The 23783-nt window shown below is 38.1% G+C and overlaps 2 protein-coding genes and 1 pseudogene across 2 annotated transcripts; 2 read left to right on the top strand and 1 right to left on the bottom strand.

The window, feature by feature from the left end:
• The first annotated feature begins 2697 nt into the window (after positions 1–2697).
• LOC135200130 (cuticle protein AMP4-like) lies at positions 2698–4611 on the top strand (annotated as a pseudogene).
• Positions 4612–9050: 4439 nt separating this feature from the next.
• LOC135200129 (cuticle protein AMP4-like) lies at positions 9051–11593 on the top strand. Its single transcript, XM_064228467.1, is given in 4 exon segments — positions 9051–9173; positions 10086–10276; positions 11200–11282; positions 11285–11593. Coding segments are annotated over 4 exon segments (366 nt in total). The 5' UTR covers positions 9051–9164; the 3' UTR covers positions 11368–11593.
• Positions 11594–16866: 5273 nt separating this feature from the next.
• Positions 16867–18255, bottom strand: LOC135200131 (cuticle protein AMP4-like). Its single transcript, XM_064228468.1, has 3 exons — positions 18126–18255; positions 17349–17542; positions 16867–17203 (listed from the first exon to the last, which is right to left on the bottom strand). Exons 1-3 carry the CDS (start codon positions 18132–18134, stop codon positions 17113–17115), a joined length of 294 nt encoding a protein of 97 aa, XP_064084538.1. The 5' UTR covers positions 18135–18255; the 3' UTR covers positions 16867–17112.
• Between the last annotated feature and the right edge of the window lie 5528 nt (positions 18256–23783).

The raw sequence follows: 23783 nt of genomic DNA on the forward strand, positions 1-23783 counted from the left end.
GCTTCCAAATGTGTTGTTTGGAGAGTTATGTGGGAGAGGTGGACAGAGTTGAGTGGAAAAGGTGCATTATTGAGCGTTTGTTTAATTATATAACCCTTGAAATGGAAGAGAGTGACGGGTCTTTGTAGTCTGAGTTTGTGCATAGTTGTTGGGTTTGGGAACGTGGGAGGGTGATAGGCAGGAAGAAGCCCGTGCCCAGAGTTTGTTTTTTATTGGCGGTGCCGGTGTGGGGGGGGGGGGGGGGGGGGGGGGGGGGGGGGGGGGGGGGGCGGTGTCTTTGTTTCCCGAAACTGGATCTTTTCTTCTATAATTGTCACTGCATATATAAGTATATATCACATTCCTATTATCACTCTTGTATTTCCTACCAATAAAGAATGATGTTAATATTTAATAACGAAATTTATATATAAAAAAAAAATTGCCAAAAATACAAAAGATCGTTATTTATTACTTTGTTAGTAGAGGTTCAATGAAAAAGACAGTCACAGAAAAGATAGACTTCCAGAAATTTGGGGGGGATTGTTTCGCCCACCCCGAACACCCCCTTCCCCGCCTCCCTCACCTCGGTACAAGCCATGATGCAGAGGCAAAAAGTGACAGAGGAAGAAGGCCGTTGCGGTAATAAAGGAGTTCCAGCAGTGAATGGAAAATGAAGTCTCTCCTGGAATCATCAGACCACCTTTTCCCTCCATAGGATTTTTGGATGCTGGTATTCCTTGCATTGATCTCGCCCGGTTTTTTTTATGCCTCAGATTTGGAATTCTTTTCCTGCTTCTGTTTTTTTTTTTTTTTTTTTTTTTTTGTCGCCTGAAAAAAAAATCCTTCCTGCCTTTCAGAGGCTGGGTTCACCTTCCTTCTCGTTTTCTCTTTTTATCTTCAGGTCTGGGCTAGATGGGGGCATGAAGTCGCATGTTCAATGTATTAATATTCAACAAGGAACAATTCATTTCAAAGAAACATACGTACCAGAAATGTTACCAAATTCATTTCAGGGAGTTATCTATTTTCTAAGGAAATCTTTCGCTGTTCAAATTCAACCTTCGGTTTTGGATTTCCTGTAAGCGATTCCTAGGAATATTCCCTAAGAATATTCCCGATAATTATTCCTGTCTCACGCTTGAGTATGTTATCGATTCCTATAGAATTTTCGTGAGAATTTAGATGAACTCTACTGGATTTCATTTGGGTTAATTTTTGGTCGAGTAAACAATAATATTCTGTTGATGGATTTTCCTGTAGAATTGATATTATCCTTTCTTCAGAATTTCGTCGTAATCACGATTTTACTCTTTTTAAAGAAACTGGTGAATTTGAATTACAAATTCTTCATCCGCTTCACTATCTAGGAATGAAAGATGAAGTTCTCATAGACTTTGAATTAGAAACACCGAAGATATTATATCTACGTTTTTACACACAAAATATGTGACTCATGTGTCTGACACATTAACAGAATTGTACTTCCGGGAACATATAAGCGAAACGGCCTTTAGGAATTTCGTAAAATATTATTGTAATTATATTTTGGTAGATGAAACCTATTCACATGGAAAAAGCACAGAGGAACCATTGACTTAAAGTTCAAGCAGCAGAAACTGATCATGATACAGAGCCAGTGATGTTTACATCGCCTTGGGGGAGACGCGAACTCGCGACATCCGAGCGGCATGTCGTGACACTAGAGAACATACCGAAATAACATGTAGTGGACTTTTAGGTAATGAGACGCAATAATTATAAAAGAATAATTGAGTGGAAATCTGTCAGATTTCAAATAGGAAAGATTACAAACTCTGGAACTCTAGCTAAGGCAGCAACTCACTGGATCACCAATAAAAAAAAGAAAAAAAAAATGTTTCTTAGGTCATTACCTTTTATGATGAGTTATGAAAAATTCGACCTCTAAAGATTTATTGACTTAGAAGTGTATATCCAATGAGGTTTATTAGATTGTTAATCCAAACACAAATACAATAAAGACATTTTCTCATCTGTTTTCATTACATGACAGAGGTTTCAGAGTTATTTACTATAATAAGAGATAGGAATATAATTATATTTATATATATGTGTGTCATAATATTTATATACCTATATATATTATATGATATATATATATATATATAGATATATAAATATCAGGTATATATATGATATAATAAGTATATGTATACATATCTTTCTTTATCTAATTTGTAAACGAACATAAAAGAAACGAGGCGTGCAAAATTAAAATCTATGTCTATATGCTCGTTAATGTGCAAAGGAATCTCTCTCTCTCTCTCTCTCTCTCTCTCTCTCTCTCTCTCTCTCTCTCTCTCTCTCTCTCTCATTTAAAGACCCATAAACCTTCACACTCATGACCTCCTCCACTGTTGATATTCTCCTCACTTCGCTACTTAATGGGAGATGCTGTTATCCCATTCCTCCTCACTTGCCCCAAAATTCTTCTCCTTTATCTCACCCCCTTGGCTCCCTCCCTCTTCCCCTCAGTCAGGATTTAAATATGACTTTATTTCAGACATAAATCCTATTTATGGTAAATCCCTTTGAATGACAGCGTCGATCATCTCTCGTTTTTTAACAGTTACCTGACCTACTTTAAAAACGTCCCTGAATAATGCACATCACGTTCTCCCAAATTGTTTAAGGACTTACTTCTCCTCAAGCAATCTATCACCCCCCACCCCCAACCCCCACCTACCCCTAGACACGACTCACCCCTTCCTTTCCAAGCACAGATTCCCAGTCAGTAGTATAAAAGGAGCCTCTCCTCTGTCATCAGCATCAGTTCCCTGAGCATCATAGCAGGATGAAGTTTGTGAGTACCTCATCTCCCTCAGAATCATTCTGGGTCGTCTCATTGTTTTGTGTCTTTTTCAATTCAAACGGTTACTTATAATATACGAACGCGGCTGCCTGTGAACCAGGGAATTCCCATCTCAGCTACCTACGAAAGTGGTTACTTCAAACAACGGCTACCTTCGCACACAGTTAAAAATACCCTTTATAAAAAGGTATACTGTTCGGGCACCAGCTGCCCTCCCCGTCAGGAGGGAAACTGACCCCCAGATTAGGTTAGGATCTGAACTGCCGATCTGCCCGTGAATATCATTCACTCACGACCTCCCAAAGCCTTCTGTCTTGTCTTGCTGAGTGCCATGTACTAACTGATACGAGCCTTCACTATCTTCAGTTCCTTCTTCCCTCAGGCCGTTCTCTTCTGCCTGGCTGCCCTGGCCTTCGCCGCCCCTCAGGAGGACGCCCAGATCCTTAAGGACGAAAGAGTCGACAACGGCGACGGCTCCTTCAGCTACTCCTTCGCCGCAGACAACGGCATCGAGATGGAAGTTGCAGGACCCCAGGATCTGAGGGACAGAGCAACATGCAAGGATTCTACCTGTGAGGGAACCCTTTGTCTGCTGTCCTTCGGGACGCCTTTTGTATACAGGATCTTTTCAGAGATTCCTTATGCTTTCCTTAGGTTAATCTGATATTTGGGGAAAATTGCTGAGTTATAGAGTCCTTCGGATGCATATTATAGGATATTCTAGTAAACTGCTCATGCTTTGTTGAGGATAATTCCGTGAAGTTTAATTTTCGGAATATATGGGATAATTTGGGTACATTTTATAGGATTGTCTAAGATGTGCATAAGTTTGTATAGGATGATTCAGGGTTTAGGTAAACTTTAGGTTTATGGAATCTTATAGGATACGTTTATAGGATATTTTGATAGGTTATTTTTTACTATCTTATCGATATTCTAATATTTAGTTGATGGATTACCTTGTGTTACGTTTTAGAGGATCTTTAAGTGACCTCTTATCTTTTGGCTAAGATAATACAATATTGTTTACCAAGATAACTCAGCATAGATAATCGTATAAAATGAGATAAGGCCCCTCAGTATATTCATAAAAATGATTCCAGAAATTAACCAAAAATAATTCACAAGAATTTCTGTCACTTCTATCAATTCCAAAATACCTCTTGATATGATTTTAAAATATTTGCGCCGATTGTGATTCAAATGCTAAAGAATAATGAGGAATATCGTCTGTTTAACCTTAAGAACAAAATGAAATCATTGATGTAATTGACAGTGAAGTGCAACCTCTACAACGGCTCCCACAAGAATACTAACTGATATTTCTTTTATTCCTTCTCTTCTTCTTCGTCTCCTCCCGCGACTTCGTCTGGATCGGCAGACTGCCCCTGGAGGACGGAGGCTTCGCCAGGGTCACCTTCGTAGCCGACGAGGAGGGCTTCAAACCCTCCAGCGATCTCCTCCCCACCCCCCACCCCCTCCCTGAACACGTCCACGAGCTCCTCAGGATCGCCGAGGAGCAAAGGGCTCAAGGAATCACTTTCGAATAAGGATCTTGCTTCGTCCTTCCCGAGGAATCCTGACTGTCTCTTGTAAAACTCTCTCTCTCTCTCTCTCTCTCTCTCTCTCTCTCTCTTCCTGAATGTGAAGAGGACCGACCAAGTCTTTCTTATCCGGATCAACCTACTTATCAATGATACTTGTTGATGATGCAAAGCTATGTACAGTTCGCGCGTTTTCTAATAAAGTTTATCCGCTCAGCAGGATAGAAAACGGAACCATCATCTTTTATTCCTCATCCACTACAGAACAGAACATTGAGTCAAAATGAGGAAGTGAAAAGAAAGAAGGAAGATCTATTGCTCTACTGGAGTAACCCCGAGGCGTCAAAACATCAGAGGTCATTGGCGCCAGAAGTTAATACCTGCTTATACTCTGTTCATGTATGCTTACACATACAATTTTATCAAAGACATGAAGCAATAGTCACGCATATCATGTTTACCTTTAAATGCAAACTGACAGGCCATAAATAATTGTACATCTATATACGTGGAAGAAAAATGACATCTGAAGAAATATGGTTTTACTGGGAAATCTCTCTCAGAAAGATTTACTCAACATAAACGATCAGTTAGATATGGACAACGAAGTTCGGCAATTTTCCATTATATAAATAACACGAACCTCACCACGTATTGCAGCTGCCGATATAAACGTCAGATGGTGGAATCTTCACTGGTAAAACACCAAGATAATAGGATAAACTTTTCTAATGGAGCCTGGGACTCTGACCAAATAAAAAACATCGTCCATAAGGCAACGATGAACCGTATTAAGAGAATTAACAGAACCGGCGTTGGCTTAACTGCGACCCCAGGTATTCACCTAAGCCTAAGGACAAGTCTCCCACTATGTATTCCGCTAATGAAACTCCTTTGATCATTCACTGCTGTTAAGGGTGGAAGTGAGTCCAACGAAATATAGTCCTGATTTTTAAACCAGAGTGTTTTAATGGGCCTTTTGATATATACATATATATATGTATATATGTCTATATATATAATATATATATATATATATATATATATATATATACATATATATATGTATATATGTCTATATATATAATATATGTATATATATACATATATTATATATATAGACATAAATACATTTATATATATATATATATATTTATATTTTATGTATATATTGTTTTCAGAAGGAGATAGCCCTTGAAAGCAAATAATCCTGTTCTCCAGAGGATATTTGCAATCCCGCTGCCTCCACTCTTTTAGAACACCAAGATAAAGCTGAGAAATTTCTCGCTGCCTGCATGGCGTCCAATCGACATAATTCCAGGGTATTGTGTTTGTGGTTCCATACCCCATACCCTTGTCACGATATATCATCAAAGAGATAAGCATTGTCTCCATAAGTACAAAGCTGCATTTGGTAGAAAAGAGAAAAAAATCTACCTTAGGTATTTTCAGAGAGAAATCTCGTCTTGACTCCCAGTGAGGCAAAATTCAAAGGGCACAGTTTGCAAGAATAATACAAGGCGTGATCCGATCTCCAGCTTGCTAGGAACGTGTGTAAGATTTTCCCCATCACGCATAAGTTGTAAACATTATATTCCTAACTTTTAACATAGTAAATTAAAACGTGCTACAATCTACGATTAAATAGAGCCTTCTTTTACCAACGAAAATGAAAGTAAATGCGCTATATTTCATTAGAAATCAATATTCTTTACTGTTTAACATACACGTTATTTATTTTTAAAATTTTCATTCTAATAGATAAATCATAAATATCAGATTCTAAAATTCCTGTATCTTTAACTCAACGCAAAACACCTTTATCAGACCTTTTTACGCTCTTGCACAGACCTTTCCTACCCTCCCAACAACAACAACAACAACAACAACTAGTAGTTTGTAGGCTTACTCCCCGAGTAAGCGAAAACAAGTAAGAAATGCGACGAAGTTTCCTCAGTGCAATCGAGTTTCTGTACTGCGTATAATGCTGTATGAAACTCTCAGCCATGGCCCATGAAACTCTCAGCCACGGCCTATGAAAGTTTCGGCCACGCTCGGAGGTGGCCTGTGTTGTCGGAAGCTATAGCAATGGCAGATGCACGATCATGGCTAACTTTAACCTTCAATAGGATAAAAACTACTGAGGCTAGAGGGCTGCAATTTGGTATGTTTTGATGATTGGAGGTTGGATGACCAACATACCAATTTGCAGCTCTCTAGCCTCAGTAGTTATTAAGATCTGAGGACGGACGGACAGACAAAACGCCATCTCAACAGTTTTCTTTGACAGAAAACTAAAAGTGATTATTATTTCTGGGGTAACTGAAAGTTTTAAAGCTTGGAAAGAAGTAACACTTGAAGAATCAGCAATACTCTGTCTAGAGGCGATTAATATCATGCAGAGCAAGATCTTGGCTGATTTTAACCTTAAATAGGACAAAAACTACTGAGGCTAGAGGGATGCAATTTGGTATGTTTGATGATAGGAGGGTGGATGACCAACATACCAATTTGCAGCTCTCTAGCCTCAGTGGTTTTCAAGATCTGAGGACGGACGGACAGACAAAACGCCATCTCAACAGTTTTCTTTGACAGAAAACTAAAAGTGATTATTTCTGGGGTAACTGAAAGTTTTAAAGCTTGGAAAGAAGTAACACTTGAAGAATCAGCAATGCTCTGTCTACAGGCGATTAATATCATGCAAATGAGTTGGTTCGAGGATGTTATAGGAGAAATGGATAGCTTTGGAAGAACAGTTTAATAGTGAATGGTTGCACAGATGGTCCTGGAATGGAAAAGAATGAGAGTCCAAGTCAGTAATCTTGTAGAGTCTGAATCTCTACCTGGCTGGGTTTTGCGAACAAGAAGAAGGGGATTTAATGGAATGGTAAGTGACAGACAGCATACACACAAGAGAGGTTTAAGGAGTTCCTGGTGTAAAGGAAGAAGGGCGCTTGAGGGAATTTCTGGAAAGTGGTTTGAATGCTAAAAACTACTTGCTTTCAAGAGGGAAATACCAGTCAGTACTCTTTCCTCAACCACCGCCGCCCCCTCCCCCCACACCATCTCATCTTTGGATTTTGTTTTATTGCTTGGGTTGAACATGCAGATACTTGGTCGAATATTCTAATTTGGAATTCTTTTTCATTCTTCTCTTGCTTTTGTTTTCCTAACTGCATTTTCTTTTTCTATTTTGCTTTCCTTATCTTTTTTTTCTCATTTTCTTCGGGTCTGGGCTGCAAAAGGACATGGAGTTGTATCTATGTCTGGCTTGTAATCTAACAGAAGAAACAGTTCCATTAAAAAAATCATCTATGGTCTCATTCTAATCAGGTTCATTTCAGTGAATCATCTGATTTTTTAGGAAAACCTTAAATACTCTTCAAACTCAGCTTCTATTTTTGGAGAAAGGTACAGACAGAAAATCGTCGAACATCTGGCATCGCCTTGTCGCCTACTCGTGTGTCCGCCAAACGTATCCCCTGGCATTCCTAATTGTCGAAGATGTGTGCAAAATGTTTAAGGGGATCCAGAAGAAGTCTGCTTAGTTTTACTTGTGCTGTATGCAACTCCCCTACTATTAATAATCGAGCAAATTCAGGGTATACATATTTCCGTTATTTCCTGTTCAGTGAATTAATTATAATATTGTTATAGAATTCGAAATCAAAATTTCGAGTATGTCAGCCATAAAGTTTAGACATAAGTTGGCCTCATACGAGTTAGGAATTTAGAAAGTGATGGGTAGCAATCTCAATTACGAGGGCACAAGTAATGTTCTTTAAGGTCCACAATAATATACCAATGGAAGCGGTAAAATTTTTTTTTATAAAACACTGTAAAAGCTTTCGAACCCTACATAGTTTTATAAAATTTTACTACTGCTTTCATCAGTATATTATTGTGGACCTTAAAATAGAAAGTGATGTTACTTAAGATATGTAATCAGGGAAGATTTCGGTAAAGTTGTAAAACAAACTTGTCATAACTCTTTCTATTTATCATGATCATACAGGCTGTCATATTCAGATGTAACCTCCGTTCATTATGATCCAAAGGTGTTAAGTATTCAGAAAAAGCGAGCAAAGTTCCAAATGACGGAGTAAAATTAATTCTTCTATTGAAAAAGCACAATTAAATGGATTCAAGTTTGGGTTTTAATAGGAAGAGAAATTCAAAGGTGAAATTCCACACTCTTGTCTAAACTCAAACTACAACAAGGCAAAGGTAGTTCTAATTATTGCGTGTGCCAGTAGGAATTCAAGATTCTCTCTCTCTCTCTCTCTCTCTCTCTCTCTCTCTCTCTCTCTCTCATTCAAAGGCCCATAAACCTTCACACTCATGACCTCCTCCACTGTTGATATTCTCATCACTTCGCTATTTAATAGGAGATGCTGTTGTCCCATTCTTCCTCACTTGCCCCAAAATTCTTCTCCTTTCTCTCACCCCCTTGGCTCCCTACCTCCTCCCCTCAGTGAGGATTTAAATATGACTTAATTTCAGACATAAATCACACTTATAGTAAATCCCTTTGACTGACAGCGTCCATCATCTCTTGCATTTTAACAGTTACCTGACCTACTTTCAACACGTCCCTGATTAATGCATATCACGTTCTCCCAAATTGTTTAAGGACTTACTTCTCCTCAAGCAATCTATCACCCCCACCCCCACCTACTCATAGACACCACTCACCCCTTCCTTTCCAAGCACAGATTCCCAGTCAGTAGTATAAAAGGAGCCTCTTCCTCTGTCATCAGCATCAGTTCCCTGAGCATCATAGCAGGATGAAGTTTGTGAGTACCTCATCTCCCTCAGAATCATTCTGGGTCGTCTCATTGTTTTGTGTCTTTTTCAATTCAAACGGCTACTTATATACGAACGCGGCTACCTATGAACCAAGGAACTCCCATCTCAGCCACTTACGAACATGGCAACTCCTAACCGGGCTAACTACGGACCCAGCTAAAATTAATCTTCATAAACTTTCATAAACTAAAATATTATTTGAGGAACCAGGTACCTTCCTGGTCAGGTATGAAGTTGAGTCTTAGGTTAAGTTAGTTTTATTCCCTGAGCTGATATGTTCCACTTTTTGGATAGTTCGAAGTGGAGTAGCCACATGTTTACAGGCAATCGAATTCGTGCGTTGAAAGTTTGACTGGCGACAGACCATGGTGAGTGTGTGTGTGTGTGTGTGTGTGTGTGTGTGTGTGTGTGTGTGTGTGTGTGTTTATAGCAGATCATGTAGGATAAAAACATAAACACACAAGTACCGAAGATCATTGTAGGTTCATAAAACGCCAAACTGAGGTTAAGAAAAGACTGATGAAACTTAGCTGAAGAGATGCGCACTCTTCACGATGAGGTTAAAAGAATGAATTTTTATCTTGCCTCATATTCCTCTGTCTAAAAAGATGAATTTGATTTATTTTACAACAAATTTTTTTACACTTTTAACGGTAAACTTACATGGAGATATCTAGCTTGTGTATCCTGAATGAAAATACTCGGTCGCACATGTATAAAGACATGCATAAATGTTTATGTGTATATTTGTATGCATAGCTACAGGCACAGAAGCTGTAGAAGTCATTCATTATAAGCAGTGTTTATCCACATATTAATCTAAGGTAACTGCTTCCAGCTATCGCTGTCTTATTTCTTCGTCTTCATTACCTTCTTCTTCTTCTTCCTTCTCCCCTCAGGCCGTTCTCTTCTGCCTGGCCGCCCTGGCCTTCGCCGCCCCTCAGGAGGACGCCCAGATCCTCAAGGACGAAAGAGTCGACAACGGCGACGGCTCCTTCAGCTACTCCTTCGCCGCAGACAACGGCATCGAGATGGAAGTTGCAGGAACCCCAGGATCTGAGGGACAGAGCAACATGCAAGGATTCTACCTGTGAGGGAACCCTTCGTCTGCAGTCCTTCGGGACGCCTTTTGTACATTAGATCTTTTCAGAGATTCCTTGTGCTTTCCTTAGGTTAATCTCAGTTTTGGGGAAAATGGCGAAATTCAGGGTTCCATTAAGACACGTTCTATGGGATATTTTGATGTATTGTTTATGCTTTGTTTAGGATAATTCAGTCTTTAGCTAAGCTTTAGGATTATAAAACCTATTAATGATGAGTTGATAGGCTATTTTGATAAAGGACCGTTTAATATTAGGTCGAATTTCTAACCATGGATTGCCATGTGCTCCTTTTATAGGATCTCAGAATTAATATTAATGTTTTGTCTCACTTAAGATTAAGATTGTGTATTATGCAATATTTCTTTGTAGTTTTATTAAGGAAATTTCAATATCTCTTCAAGATAATCTAGGGTATTTTGACCCTAGATCACTCGGGTAAGAAGCTCATCTAATTCTAGACGTTGTTTGAGGCTATACTCAGGGTACCTGAATATTTCACCAAGATTTTATTTAGGAAATAAATAACACTTAATTTTTATTCGCCCGAGAGTTTTCGCAGTTAGTTAACTTCATTGAATTTCTGTTAAACCAAGGGAGCTAAATATGGCGTTTTATATAATTTGAGATATTGCCTCTATATTGCTATCTGAATAACTCTAAGAATTATCTTGAAATAATCCAAAGGATTTCTTGTCATTCTTATTACTTTTAAATTTAAACCATTTACACCCATTTTGACGTAAATGCTAAAGAACAATGAAGAATGTCACATATTTATATGAAAAGCGAAAGACGAATTTAAGCAACATTGAAGGCAAAGTACAAACTCTGCAACGTCTCCACGAGAGCGCTAATTGGTTTTCCTTTCTTTCTTCTTCGTCTCCTTCCGCGACTTCGTCTGGATCGGCAGACTTCCCCTGGAGGACGGAGGCTTCGCCAGGGTCACCTTCGTAGCCGACGAGGAGGGCTTCAAACCCTCCAGCGATCTCCTCCCCACCCCCCACCCCTCCCTGAACACGTCCACGAGCTCCTCAGGATCGCCGAGGAGCAGAGGGCTCAAGGAATCACTTTCGAATAAAGGATCTTCTCTTGTACTTCCCGAGGAATCCTGACTATCTCTGGTAAAACTCTCTCTCTCTCTTTCTCTCTCTCTCTTCCTGAAGGTGAAGAGGAAATACCAAACCAAGTCTTTCTCGTCCCGATCACCTACTTATGAATGATACTTGCTGATGATGCAAAGCTATGTACAGTTCGCGCGTTTTCCAATAAAGTTAATCCGCTCAGTAGGATAGAAAACAAGATTATCCCGTCCTTTCATTCTTCATTTACTACAGAACAGAACATTGAATGAAAAGAAGAGAATACAAATAAATAAGGGAGGTCAAATGTTTCATCAGAATTCCCTCGCTTCAAAACATCATGTATCAAAAAATACTCTCAGATAATATTCTGATGATGCATCTCTATACACATATCTCTGTATTTAAGAAATCATTTATACCTATAAATGGAACCTGAGAAGTCATATATATATATAATATATATATATATATATATATATATATATATATATATATATATATACTATATATATATATATATATATGATGAGTATGTATTTAAGAAATCATTTTTACCCATAAATTCAAACTGAGAAGCCATATTATATATATATTATTTATATATATATATATATAATATATATATATATATATATATAGTAATAAATATATGTGGTGTGTGTGTGTGTGTGTGTATATCTATGTGATGATTAGGGACTCTGCCAATGCCCTTTAAGTCAAAGTTCAGCCCCGATAGGAATTGGGGTGAGAAGTGGTGAAATATAAAATTTCAAAGATGCTGGGCAATGCAACTGAAGCATCTACCTCAGTGCCAAATTTCATACTGATCTGCTCACTGGTGTAGATGTTTCACTTGGAACAAACAGACAGACAGACAAAACAGATGTGTTTTTCCTATATATATATATATATATATATATATATATATTATATATATATATATATATATATATACATACATATATATATATATATATATATATATATATATATATATATATATATATAGTATATGTATATGAGTCATATCACATTACCGTGATTCATATAATCACATACATCGAGCAACAAATGGTCCTAATATCTAATTCGCTCTACCTCAGAATTGATATATTTTCATATATGTTAACCGGTTAACATATATGAAAATATAATAATTTTCCGAGGTAGAGCGAATTAGATATCAAAGGACATTTGTAGATTAGATTAGATTATAAACATTTTGGCACATAGCCAAGCGCCGGAGAAGGGCATTTGTAGCTCGATGTATATATATATATATATATATATATATATATATATATATATATATATATATATATATATGCAAGTGTAACAGTATGGAATTTGTTAACATAGGTCTCATAATTATTAAAGTACTGTATTGGTTCTTCTGTTAATATTTGGCATGAAATATCTCAGGTAATGATAGTGGATTAAAAATATACCGAATGGTAATGTACTTTATACAAAACCTTGTAAAATTTGCAGTAATCATTATACGTTTGGAACTGATAATATTGCATACGCGTGATGACAGAGGTATATATTAGTCAAATATCAATGAAATTTTGGATTACCCCAATGATTTAAATGAATAAGTTACCCAATGAAGTATTCTTCACCCCCACCAACTCTTCTTGCGGGCTGGGCACTTTCTATGGCCCCTCGAGTGTCTCCTCCAGTGAATCTAACCTTGAATCGTCGCCCCTTCTTGCCATACAGAACGAACCGGTACGTGTCTGTGAGAATCAGCTACCTGACGAACTTTCACCTCACACCAAGTGCCATGATGCTCATACCAATTCCAGCAGAATTCCAGAGGTGTTACGTGCCCGCTAAGTGCACCAGAGGACGTCAAGTTATTATCCATGGCGGTTCTTGACGCTTCCGGAGCTCGTAATTTGTGGCCTGTCAGTCAGTCCCTGAGGTCAAACGTTCAATCTGCGCTATCCGGGTTATTCATATAAAATGGTAGTTAAAAAGTTAAGTATATCTCCGTTTAACCAGACCACTGAGCTGATTAACAACTCTCCTAGGGCTGGCACGAAGGATTAGATATTTTTACGTGGCTAGGAACCAATTGGTCACCAGAAATAAATTCCTCTGATTCCGCGTTGGCCGAGCCGAGAATCGAACTTCGGACCACCGGATTGGTGGCCGAGCGAGAAAACCATTCGTCCAACGAGGAACTATAAAATGGCAGTAACCGTGTGTCTTGTCTATAACAGCGGAATCGCGAATATCTCCATAAAATAGCGTCAAGTGTTCGTCTCAAATATAATAGCTGTACCATAGTTATTTCCACAGGATTCTCCAGATAGTTTTAGCCTCTCTCTCTCTCTCTCTCTCTCTCTCTCTCTCTCTCTCTCTCTCTAGATCATAAGCTATTATTTTCCAAACATTTTAGAAACAGGAGTTTGTTCAGCTTTATGAATGAGTCACTTTGTTTACACCATTGGTCTTCAAACTTTTTGAGGCCATGGCCTACTTTAGATATCTTCAAATACACATGGGCCGCTACTTCAGATTGAGAATAGGAATTGATAAGTTCAAAATACAACATATAGTTCCTGGAACTGGAATTTTATTACATGTTATTACCATAAATTCAAAATATAGATTTTCATAAATTCAATATACAAATATGCTATGAATCGTTTCATGACCATTTCTATGATCTAAAAATTAACCAGTGAACAATTACTGGGATAGAATAAGAAAAAGAAAATATATTTATTTCCACATTTTTACATATACTGTTTATTTACAATTATAAGTCCGGATAAAAGAAAATATACTTTCATTTTTATTTTCATATATTATTTAAATCTAAATTCTACTTTTTTTTTCATGGCCCATGGCTCACAGTTTGAAAACCGCTGGGTTACACTGACATGACTCCTCGGACTCCTGCCTCTTCCTCCTCAATCATGTAAGCCGTTACCCACAATGTCTCACTGCCATGTCCTTCACATCACCCCAGGGAGATCCTTCGGAAGGAACGCACTGACGACAAGGACGGACGTGTGCGCTTCGTAGCCGGCAAAGGGCATCAAGTTGGAGGTCACAGGAACCCCGTGGGTCTGAAGGGCTTGTCAAAATGGGAGGGTGCTGTCAAAATTGAAGGGTGTTATTAATTCGTGAATGTCTGGAAAGATTTGGGATTCGATGCTTTGTCGTTATTATCTTGATCATTCGTAGTAGTAGCACTAAGATCAACCACACTTAATAAACGCAATATCAGCCCATTTTTTTCTAGCGCGTTGTTATTATACTTTTATTATAGTTGCTGTTGTTTGCTGTACTCTATCGAATTTGAAATCTTTTGCCAAGTTCTGCACGCAACTAAATCTTGTAAGAAGAGCAGAACTTTCTCCAACTCCAAAGTATATATATATATATATATATATATATATAATATATATATATATACATATATACGTGGAAATGAACACACAGGAATTTGATTTACAGAAATAAATTTCTGACTCACCATAGGACTGAACCCCGGCCCGGTCTTATCGAGTGAGAATGTAGGGCAGTGGTAATTCCGACTATCACTCGAAAGAACGAGGCTCAGTCGTTGTGAGTCAGAAATTTATATATATATATATGTATGTATATATATATATATATATATATATATATATATATATATATATATATATATATATATATACCAGAAAATCTCTGTTTTATGAACGCTATACAAATCCACATTTCTTGACCGATTTTGGTGAGATTTTAAGTATGAGTCAATATCAAGTCCAAGTTCAGCCCCAATGGGGAGAGGGGCTGGTGAGAAGGGGGGTTGGGAAGGAATGACATATAAAAATAATCGAAAATGACAGATGTTAGTATCTAATCCAAAGTTGTCAAGGTAGCTAAGATGAATAGTGACACTCTCAATGCCCTTTGAGTCCGAGTTCAGCCTGATAGGAATGTTGGGGAGTGGGGCGGTGAGAAGTGGGTGGAAGGCGCAGACATATAAATCTAACCAAAAACTACAGATACATATGCAATTGTAATAGCCACAATGCCCTCTTAGCTCTTGAATTCTTTACTCTTTTTTTTGGATACCCTTGTCACTACAAAGCCTGAAGATCCAAATTCAAAGAAATTTGAAGAAGAAATTGTGATGTCCGGTTCTGGGAAACGAACCCAGGTCCCATAATCACAAAGAGGTCACATTGCCGACCTGACCACGAGCAAAGAATTCTAGAAGTTAAGAGGGCATTGTGGCTATTACATATATATATATATATATATATATATATATATATATATATATATATATATATATACATGGAAATGAACACATAGGAATGGGATTTACAGAAATAAATTTCTGACTCACCACAGGACCGAGTGAGAGTCCAGGGGCAGTAGCAATTCCAACTATCCACCTCAAATGGACCGGGGTTCGGTCCCGTGGTGAGTCAGAAATTTATATATATATATATATATATATATATATATATATATATATATATATATATATATATATATATATATATATGTATGTATGTATGTATATATATATATATATATATATATCACACCAGAAAATCTCTGTTTGTATGAACGCTATACAAATCCACGTTTCTTGACCGATTTTGGTGAGATTTTAAGTATGAGTCAATATCAAGTCCAAGTTCAGCCCCAATGGGGAGAGAGGCTAGTGAGAAGGGGTGGGAAGGGAGTGACATATAAAAATAATCGAAAATGACAGATGTTAGTATCTAATCCAAAGTTGTCAAGGTAGCTAAGATGAATAGTGACACTCTCAATGCCCTTTGAGTCCGAGTTCAGCCCTGATAGGAATGTTGGGGGGTGGGGCGGTAAGAAGTGGGTGGGAAGGCAGAGACATATAAATCTAACCAAAAACTATAGATATTAGTGTCTAATCCAATACTCAATAGCTGCAGGGTGATGATTTCTCTATCTTTTTGTCTCAGAGATCTTCATCTCCCATTTCTATATCAATTTTTCTTCTCTTACTCTCCCTCACTTGATTCTTTAACAAAACCTCTTTAACTCCTTCCTTCTTCCTCTTTGTACTCTCCACCCTACTCTTTGACAAAATCTCCCAGATAAAACTATAATCATTCAATATGATTCCTCTCAGTTTTTCTCGTATGGGTAACGTTGCCGTTTCATATTTCAGTAAAAAAAAATTTAAGTAACTATCTCTGGTGAGAAGTTGCTCTCAGAAGAGAATAGTTTTTTTTCCCCATTTTGAAGATGAAAACCAAATACCATTTGGAAGATAAAAGTAATACTTCCACTTATTTTAAAGACAAAGAAATAATTTTACGCATTTTGGGGCCAAATACCTTGCTCAGTCTTAAGATATATGAAACATTTTGGTAGTGTTCAAGACAAGGATGTTTTTACATGATTTGAACACTTAAACCTTTACCTGATGTTTCAAGTATATGTTGAGGGGATGATTATTCGAAATCTATTATGCGTCAATAAAAAGACAAATGTTAGAAGAGCGACATCTTTATTACAATGCCTTACATGGTCTACATGTATACAAGAAATCAGCGCAGATCGAGAGAGTAAGAGGTCTGTACAGATGAGAAGTGACAAGATGCGAGAGTCAACAGAAGTTCGAGGTTTGTATAGGTTCAGCCGTCGCCGCTAGGGCGGCGCTGCTCTTCCTATCCTTCTTCTTCCGAATCGTAGTCAGGTCGCTTGGGATGGAATCGGGAAAAGCCTCAAGAATGGATCTATTTTGGAATGATGTCACCAGTTGGCTGGAAACCGTTCTCGTCGGCGATGAACTCAATGCGAGCGAAGCCTCCGTCGGCGAGAGGAAGGCTGCGAGAGAAAAAGGGATATCATCAGCTTGGCGCCAAAAATAAAATAAAAATATAGTTATCAATCTACTTCAGATGCGGTTGGGCATCACCGAAGCGTTTTAAGGACGCTAATGGGTGACAGAGAGAGAGAGAGAGAGACTCACACATAGAAACCTCGCATGTTCACTTGTCCTTCGGCTCCTGGGGTTCCAGAGACCTCCATCTCGATGCCGTTGTCGGCGGCGAAGGCGTAATTGAAGTTGCCGTCTCCCTGGTCGACTCTCTCGTCGCGAAGGACGGCGACCTCCTGCTGGGGGGCTGCTGCAGCCACGGCTACGAGGCAGAAGAAGGCGGCGATCTGAGAACAAACGAGGGAGAAGAAGAAGAAGAAGTTTGCATCAACAGTTGTTTTCTCGATGTTCAATTTGCGAGGGAATTGTCGTAAATTATCATTAAAAAAATAAAGCTCTCTTCATTGTTTTAGATTATATTTGTTTATACAGATGTACAATATATATAATAAATTTGTTTACGCACAACTCTTTCGAAATATAAGTGGGAGTAGGGTGTGATCTCGTATGTAAGACTATACGTAAGGAGTAAATTTTGAAGAATCATTACCAGAAATTAAAACATTTCGACGCTTTAAGATTGTTATGACCTCTCGAAAGAAGTATATGCGGAAAGTGCAGTTAATTAGAGTAACTGTAGTCATTAGTGCAAGTATAAGTAGATCTGGCATTAGGATCTTGAGCGCATCTCAGAGTATATAAGAAGTGAAGTAGAATCATTTACTCTGAAAGTCGTATAAACGTCCATAAAACATCATGAAAAATATGACAGTATCATATCCTCGACCTTCCCACAGCCGAGCCGACCCAGAATAGTCCTCAGTTATCAGCAAAAGTAAAAGTATGAACTGGAATCCAAAGGGAACTTACGAACTTCATGTTGCCAGTCGACGGGTTAAACTGATGTCTTCGGGAGCCGAACCTCTTCCTTATATATCTCCGTAGGAACCAGGACAGCTGAGGAGGAGGAGGAGGAGGAGAATGGAGACAAGAGGGAGGGAAGAAGGGAGAAACAGGGAGGGGGTTGGGGAAGCGATTACTACAGGCACTTTTGTATTCTAATGGATGGGTTTGGAAAGGAAGGGGAGGGGGGTGGAGAGGGGGACGGAGGAGCCATAGTTAATAGACCAGAAGATGACGAACACCGTAGATGGGAAGATGGTTTCACAGAGAATATAGCTATTCTTCTATCAGTCTCTTTATCTATTTATCTATCTATCTATATATACGTTTATATAGGTGTATATATATATATGTATGTATATACTATATATATATATATTATTATAATATATATATGTATATATATTAATTAGATTTAGATATATTTATACTACTTATATAATATACATATATATATATAATATATATATATATTATATATATTATATATATTAGAAAAAAAAAACATAATATATATATAATATATATATATATATATTATATATATATATATATATATATATATTCTATCATTCCTTTTGGATTCCGACTGTATGATGACTTTCATATCAGTGGGTTGTTTGTAACTTAGTACTTTATGTCTATGTGTATGTATGTATGTATGTATGTATGTATGTATGTAGTATATATATATATGATATATATATATATATAATGTGTGTTTTCTTATTCTATCAATAGTTCAACCTTTCAGGACTTTGTTATATCAGTAAATCATGCACCTAGTGGATATCTAACTGCGGTGGGACACAGCCAGGGTATAAATGGGGGCAGGGGCTTACGAACTCGTGGTTATTGGATATGCATATAATCTGGTAAAAGTGTGAACATACATACTATACAATACATTCATATATATATATATATATATATCAATGAATTATATATATACATGCATATATATTCATATATATGTCAATGTAAATATACATGTGTGTGTATATGTGTGTATCTACGTATATATCTATCTATCTTCTTCTTCTTCCCAGCTTTATCCCTATTCGGGGTCGCCGTTTTTAATGAGTCTCCACCATATACCTCTGTCCTGTGTCATTTCCTCCCGTACTCCCTTCTCCCTCATATCATCTCTAATGCAATCTCTCCACCTGGTCTTAGGTCTTCCTCTCCTTCGTGTTCCATCCACCTCCACGTCCATCACTTCTCTTGCCGTGTGTTCCTCTTCTCTTCTCATCAGGTGGCCATACCATCTTAACCTTACCTCTTGCACTTTCTTTGATGCTTCAGTGACCTTTACTGTACCCCTAATATGTTCATTTCTGACCCTGTCCTTTTTGGTTGGACTCATCACACCTAAGATCCTCATCTCGGTTACGTCCAACTTTCTGACCTCTGTTTTCTTTAGTGGTGCTGCTTCCAATCCATATGTCATTGCTGCTCTGACCACTGCCCTGTGCACTCTGCCCTTTAATCTTATAGGGACTTTCCTATCACATATGACACCAGACACCTTCCTCCAGTTGTTCCATCCGCACTGAATCCGGCTGTTAATTTCCTCTTCCACGTTCCCCTCATTGTCAATCACTGAGCCAAGGTACTTGAATTTATGGATCCTTTTGACGTTTCCTCCGCCTAATTTGATTGTTGTTTGTTGGTCGCCATCCAGTTCGGTTGTCATATATTCTGTCTTTTTCCTGCTCATCCTTAAACCTCTCCTCTCCAAGGCATATCTCCATCCTTCAAGCTTCCCCTCCAGTTCTTCCCTGTTCTTGGCTACCAAGACTATGTCGTCTGCATTGAGCAGATCCCATGGTGGCTCCTCCCTGACATCCTCTTGTAATTATTGATCTGTCGATTAGGATCTATCTATCTATCTATCTATCTATCTATCTATCTATCTATATATATATTTATTTATTTACTTATTTATTTATATGTATATAGGAATATATTTATATACATATATATCTGTGTGTATATCAGTATACTCATATATGTAAATATATTCATTTATATATATATATATATATATATATATATATATATATATATATATACACCTGTCTGTGGGCATATTTATACATGTACTAACAAACCCTCGAACACGTATTTGCATGTAAAAATACCAATAATCAACAAGAAAGATGGGGAGCTAGGGACCGGGTGTAGGAAGGGTCATCCCAGAAGTAGAAAAGAGATTGTAGAAAATCACGCGAAGAAAAGTAGAAGTTGCTCGTAAACCCGACTGGTCAGGCAAGCCATCTTTGCCCTGAGGTGATCTTCTGGAGATGAGATGCTGCACCATCTTCTTCTTCTTCTTCTTCTCCTTCTTCGTTTTATGAGAGAGAGGTCACAGTGCCACGGACAACGAGGCTCTAGTTGCTTTTCTTTTCTCTTTTTTTTTCCGCGCACGGACACGGGGAAATAGCTATCGTTCTCGTTTTTTCTTAGTTATTTCTTGGCGTGGGTGAGATTAGGCTGCTACAGGTGCCGCGGCGCCATTAAAAGAAGGAAAAAAAAAAGACAGGATTCCATTCGGGAAGATGTTTGTTGCCTTGGCAAGGACGGCGAGATGGGGCAGATTGTCACGACTTTGGAACCATATACAAGAAGAAGGAGATGAAGAGGATTAAGAAGTGAATGAGAAGAAAGAGGTGTATAGCCATGAGGAATTTTTAGGCTCATGGAGCATTTATAAGTACCAAGAAGTGAATGATAAGTCACGAAGAGGGAAATGAATAGATGAACAATAAATATACTGAATGGAAAGTTCATGAGTGACGGAACGAAAACGATTAAGGTGATACTCTCACATCTATTAGAATGAAATGTGTCTAAACAATGATGATGATGAAGAAGAACGAAGAAATAAAAATTACAAGAGATGAGAGAGTCGAAAAAATGAAAAAAATAGAACAATAAGGCGATAAAAGTGAAACAATATAATATTAGAAATATTTGACCAAGAAGGGACCAGCTGACTAAATCAACAATAACTTGGAAAATAGCCAAATATATATATATATATAATATATATATATATATATATACATATATATATATATAATATATAAGTATATATTTATATACGTCGTAAAGGGACTGGCCTAGACATCAAATGCAAGGTTGATGTGAATCTACAATATGGAACCAATTGGTTACTTAGCAACGGGACCTACAGCTTATTGTGGGATCCGAACCACATCGAGAAATGTATTCCTATCACCGGAAATAAATTCCTCTGATTCCTTGTTGGCAGAGCGGGGAATCGAACCCGGGCCCCGAGATCGTTACTCGAGCACGTTACTGACTCGTCCAACGATGCCTTTGTAACTTGCATATATAGTGCTCGTGTCGAAACATCAAAGTGAATCAAACTAAGACAGCACTGGTATGGTGGCTAGTGTCGTGGTGTGCCGCTCACATATCATGGGTTCGTGTCTCCCCCAAGGGTGATGAAAAATCACTTGGCTCTGTATCATGATCAGTTACTGTTGCAGTGTGGGGTCTGCAGTGGGAGGTTGAAACCAATTCTTTGGAAGCTTGAATTTCAAGGCAATGGCCCCTTTGGTGTGCTTGTTCCATGTGAATAGGGTTTCATCTGGTGAAATAATGTTAATAATGAAAGGAAAACTTTATATCAGCGGTTCCCAACCTGGGGTACATGTACCCCTGTGGTACATTTGTACTCTTCAGGGGGTACATTGGTACTGAAAGAATGACCGGTGCTGTGCAATACACGATGTAATCTGCATTGAGATCACACTATATCGTGTCGTTTTTTTTCGTTTTTTTTTATTTCCTCATTTTAGTAAGTAAAGCTTTTACTCAATTGATATCAAGAGTAGGATGAATAGCATTTATTTTCCATTTCCATGGAACTTCCCGGGGCTGGTGGCGCGGTGACTCTGGTTTGAGTCACTCAATCCTACTGACCCAACACAACTAGTAAAGGAGTGACAATATCAATTTCATTGTTTTTCATCTTGACCCTCAATTCTTAGGGGCACACAGGAATCTATAAAAATGCCCTAGGGCTACAGAAGGTCAAAAAGTTTGGGAACTTGATACGCCAGCTACACGCTAATGAAAAGAAGATTGTATAAGGCGAATAGAGAAGTCTCTATATAAACTGGATGCCGCAGAAACAGCCATCATTTTCAATATTATCATTATAATGATATGATATGAAGTCCACACTGAGCTCACCGTTCAGGAGGAGCGCGGCGACGCAGGACTTCAACAATATGACCGAGTCAGCCAGGCATCCCATCATCGAGAGGCGATGACAATTTGCGTCTTTTTACGGTTATTTTGTGGCTGCCTAATCATTTTAATTCTTAGATTCCACAGCAAACAAGAATAATGATGCTGCTTCTTCTTCTTCTTCTTCTTCTCCTCCGTGACTTACGTGATTTATATGAAACTGGTACTACAATTTGCAGGGCGAATGTCAATTTTGTGATCTTTTCGAATATTGTTGTTTAGAAATGTATGTCTATCATTGCATTTGGTAACGTTACATCCGCTATGAAAATGATTATGTAGTTTATCAAACGTGCTCGTCCAACCGATTTCCATCAGCGACTATGGCTCTATCGATCCTCACTGCTCATGGTGCGTGTTCGCCTATTTACGCTGACTAACATTCCTCTCACAATGGAGCCTTCGTTTCACGCCAGCAGTAACCAAGGCCTTCTCTGACCCTCTGTCTCCAGAGACTTTGGTCCTGACTAATTTCATATCAGCCATTCATCTCACGATTATATAAACCGCATCTCACAAAGTGAGGTTAGGTTAGTTTAGGGTTTGTGGCTGGTTTAGCCAAAGACCCGTTTTAGCCAGAGTAACAATTGAAGCCTCACCACTGAGCTGGCGCAGCGTGTCTGAAGGACTGCAGGTGAACTTGGGTTAGGTTAATGTTTATGGCTGGTGTAATCAATCGATTCATAACCCAACCATGAGCTGGGCACCGGGACTTGCGCGAAAGGGCACGTGACCTTAATCATGCACATTCTCTGTACGCTAGGTGCTTGAATAACGACTTTGCTTTCATGAGACTATACTCTGTTTTTTTTTTTTTTTATCTGTCCATCCGCCTGTTGTGTTTTCGCAAAGTAACACTGCGTCCCGGGCTTTAAATAGTTGCGCTATGTGTAAGTTTTAGGTAAATAAAAGGATATCTAGGTGTACATTTGCAACTGAAAAGTGTTTTAATAATTTACTGTATGCAAATTACACCATTAATATTCGAAATAGGATATTATTTAAAGCCCGGGAAGCAGTGTTACCATGCGCAAACACCACAGGCGGATGGACAGATGGAAAAAAACAGAGTATAGGGACGTCACTCTCTCCCATTTATATTTGTTGATGTTATATGGCTGTTATATTTTATGTTTTTTTTTTATTCTATCTCCCAAATTTGTAAACGTTTTCCGAGCATGAAAATGATCTTTTATGCATTTTTCTATAATGATAATAATTATGATAATAATTCTCAACATACACCTTTTCGTCTTAAAAGGGATAAACACAAAATGGCTTCGCTCTCTACGGGCTGCTCTATGAGCAAGAGCCCGTGCTGGCATAAGGCCATCTTAATCA

The sequence above is a fragment of the Macrobrachium nipponense genome, chromosome 26 (genome assembly GCF_015104395.2).
Source record: "Macrobrachium nipponense isolate FS-2020 chromosome 26, ASM1510439v2, whole genome shotgun sequence".
NCBI classification, from domain to species: Eukaryota; Metazoa; Arthropoda; class Malacostraca; order Decapoda; family Palaemonidae; genus Macrobrachium; species Macrobrachium nipponense.

Coding starts and splice junctions, on each gene's coding strand:
- LOC135200131 (XM_064228468.1), bottom strand. Junction 17,204..17,348: donor AACATGCGAGGTTTCTATGT/GTGAGTCTCTCT, acceptor TTTCTCTCGCAG/CCTTCCTCTCGCCGACGGAG.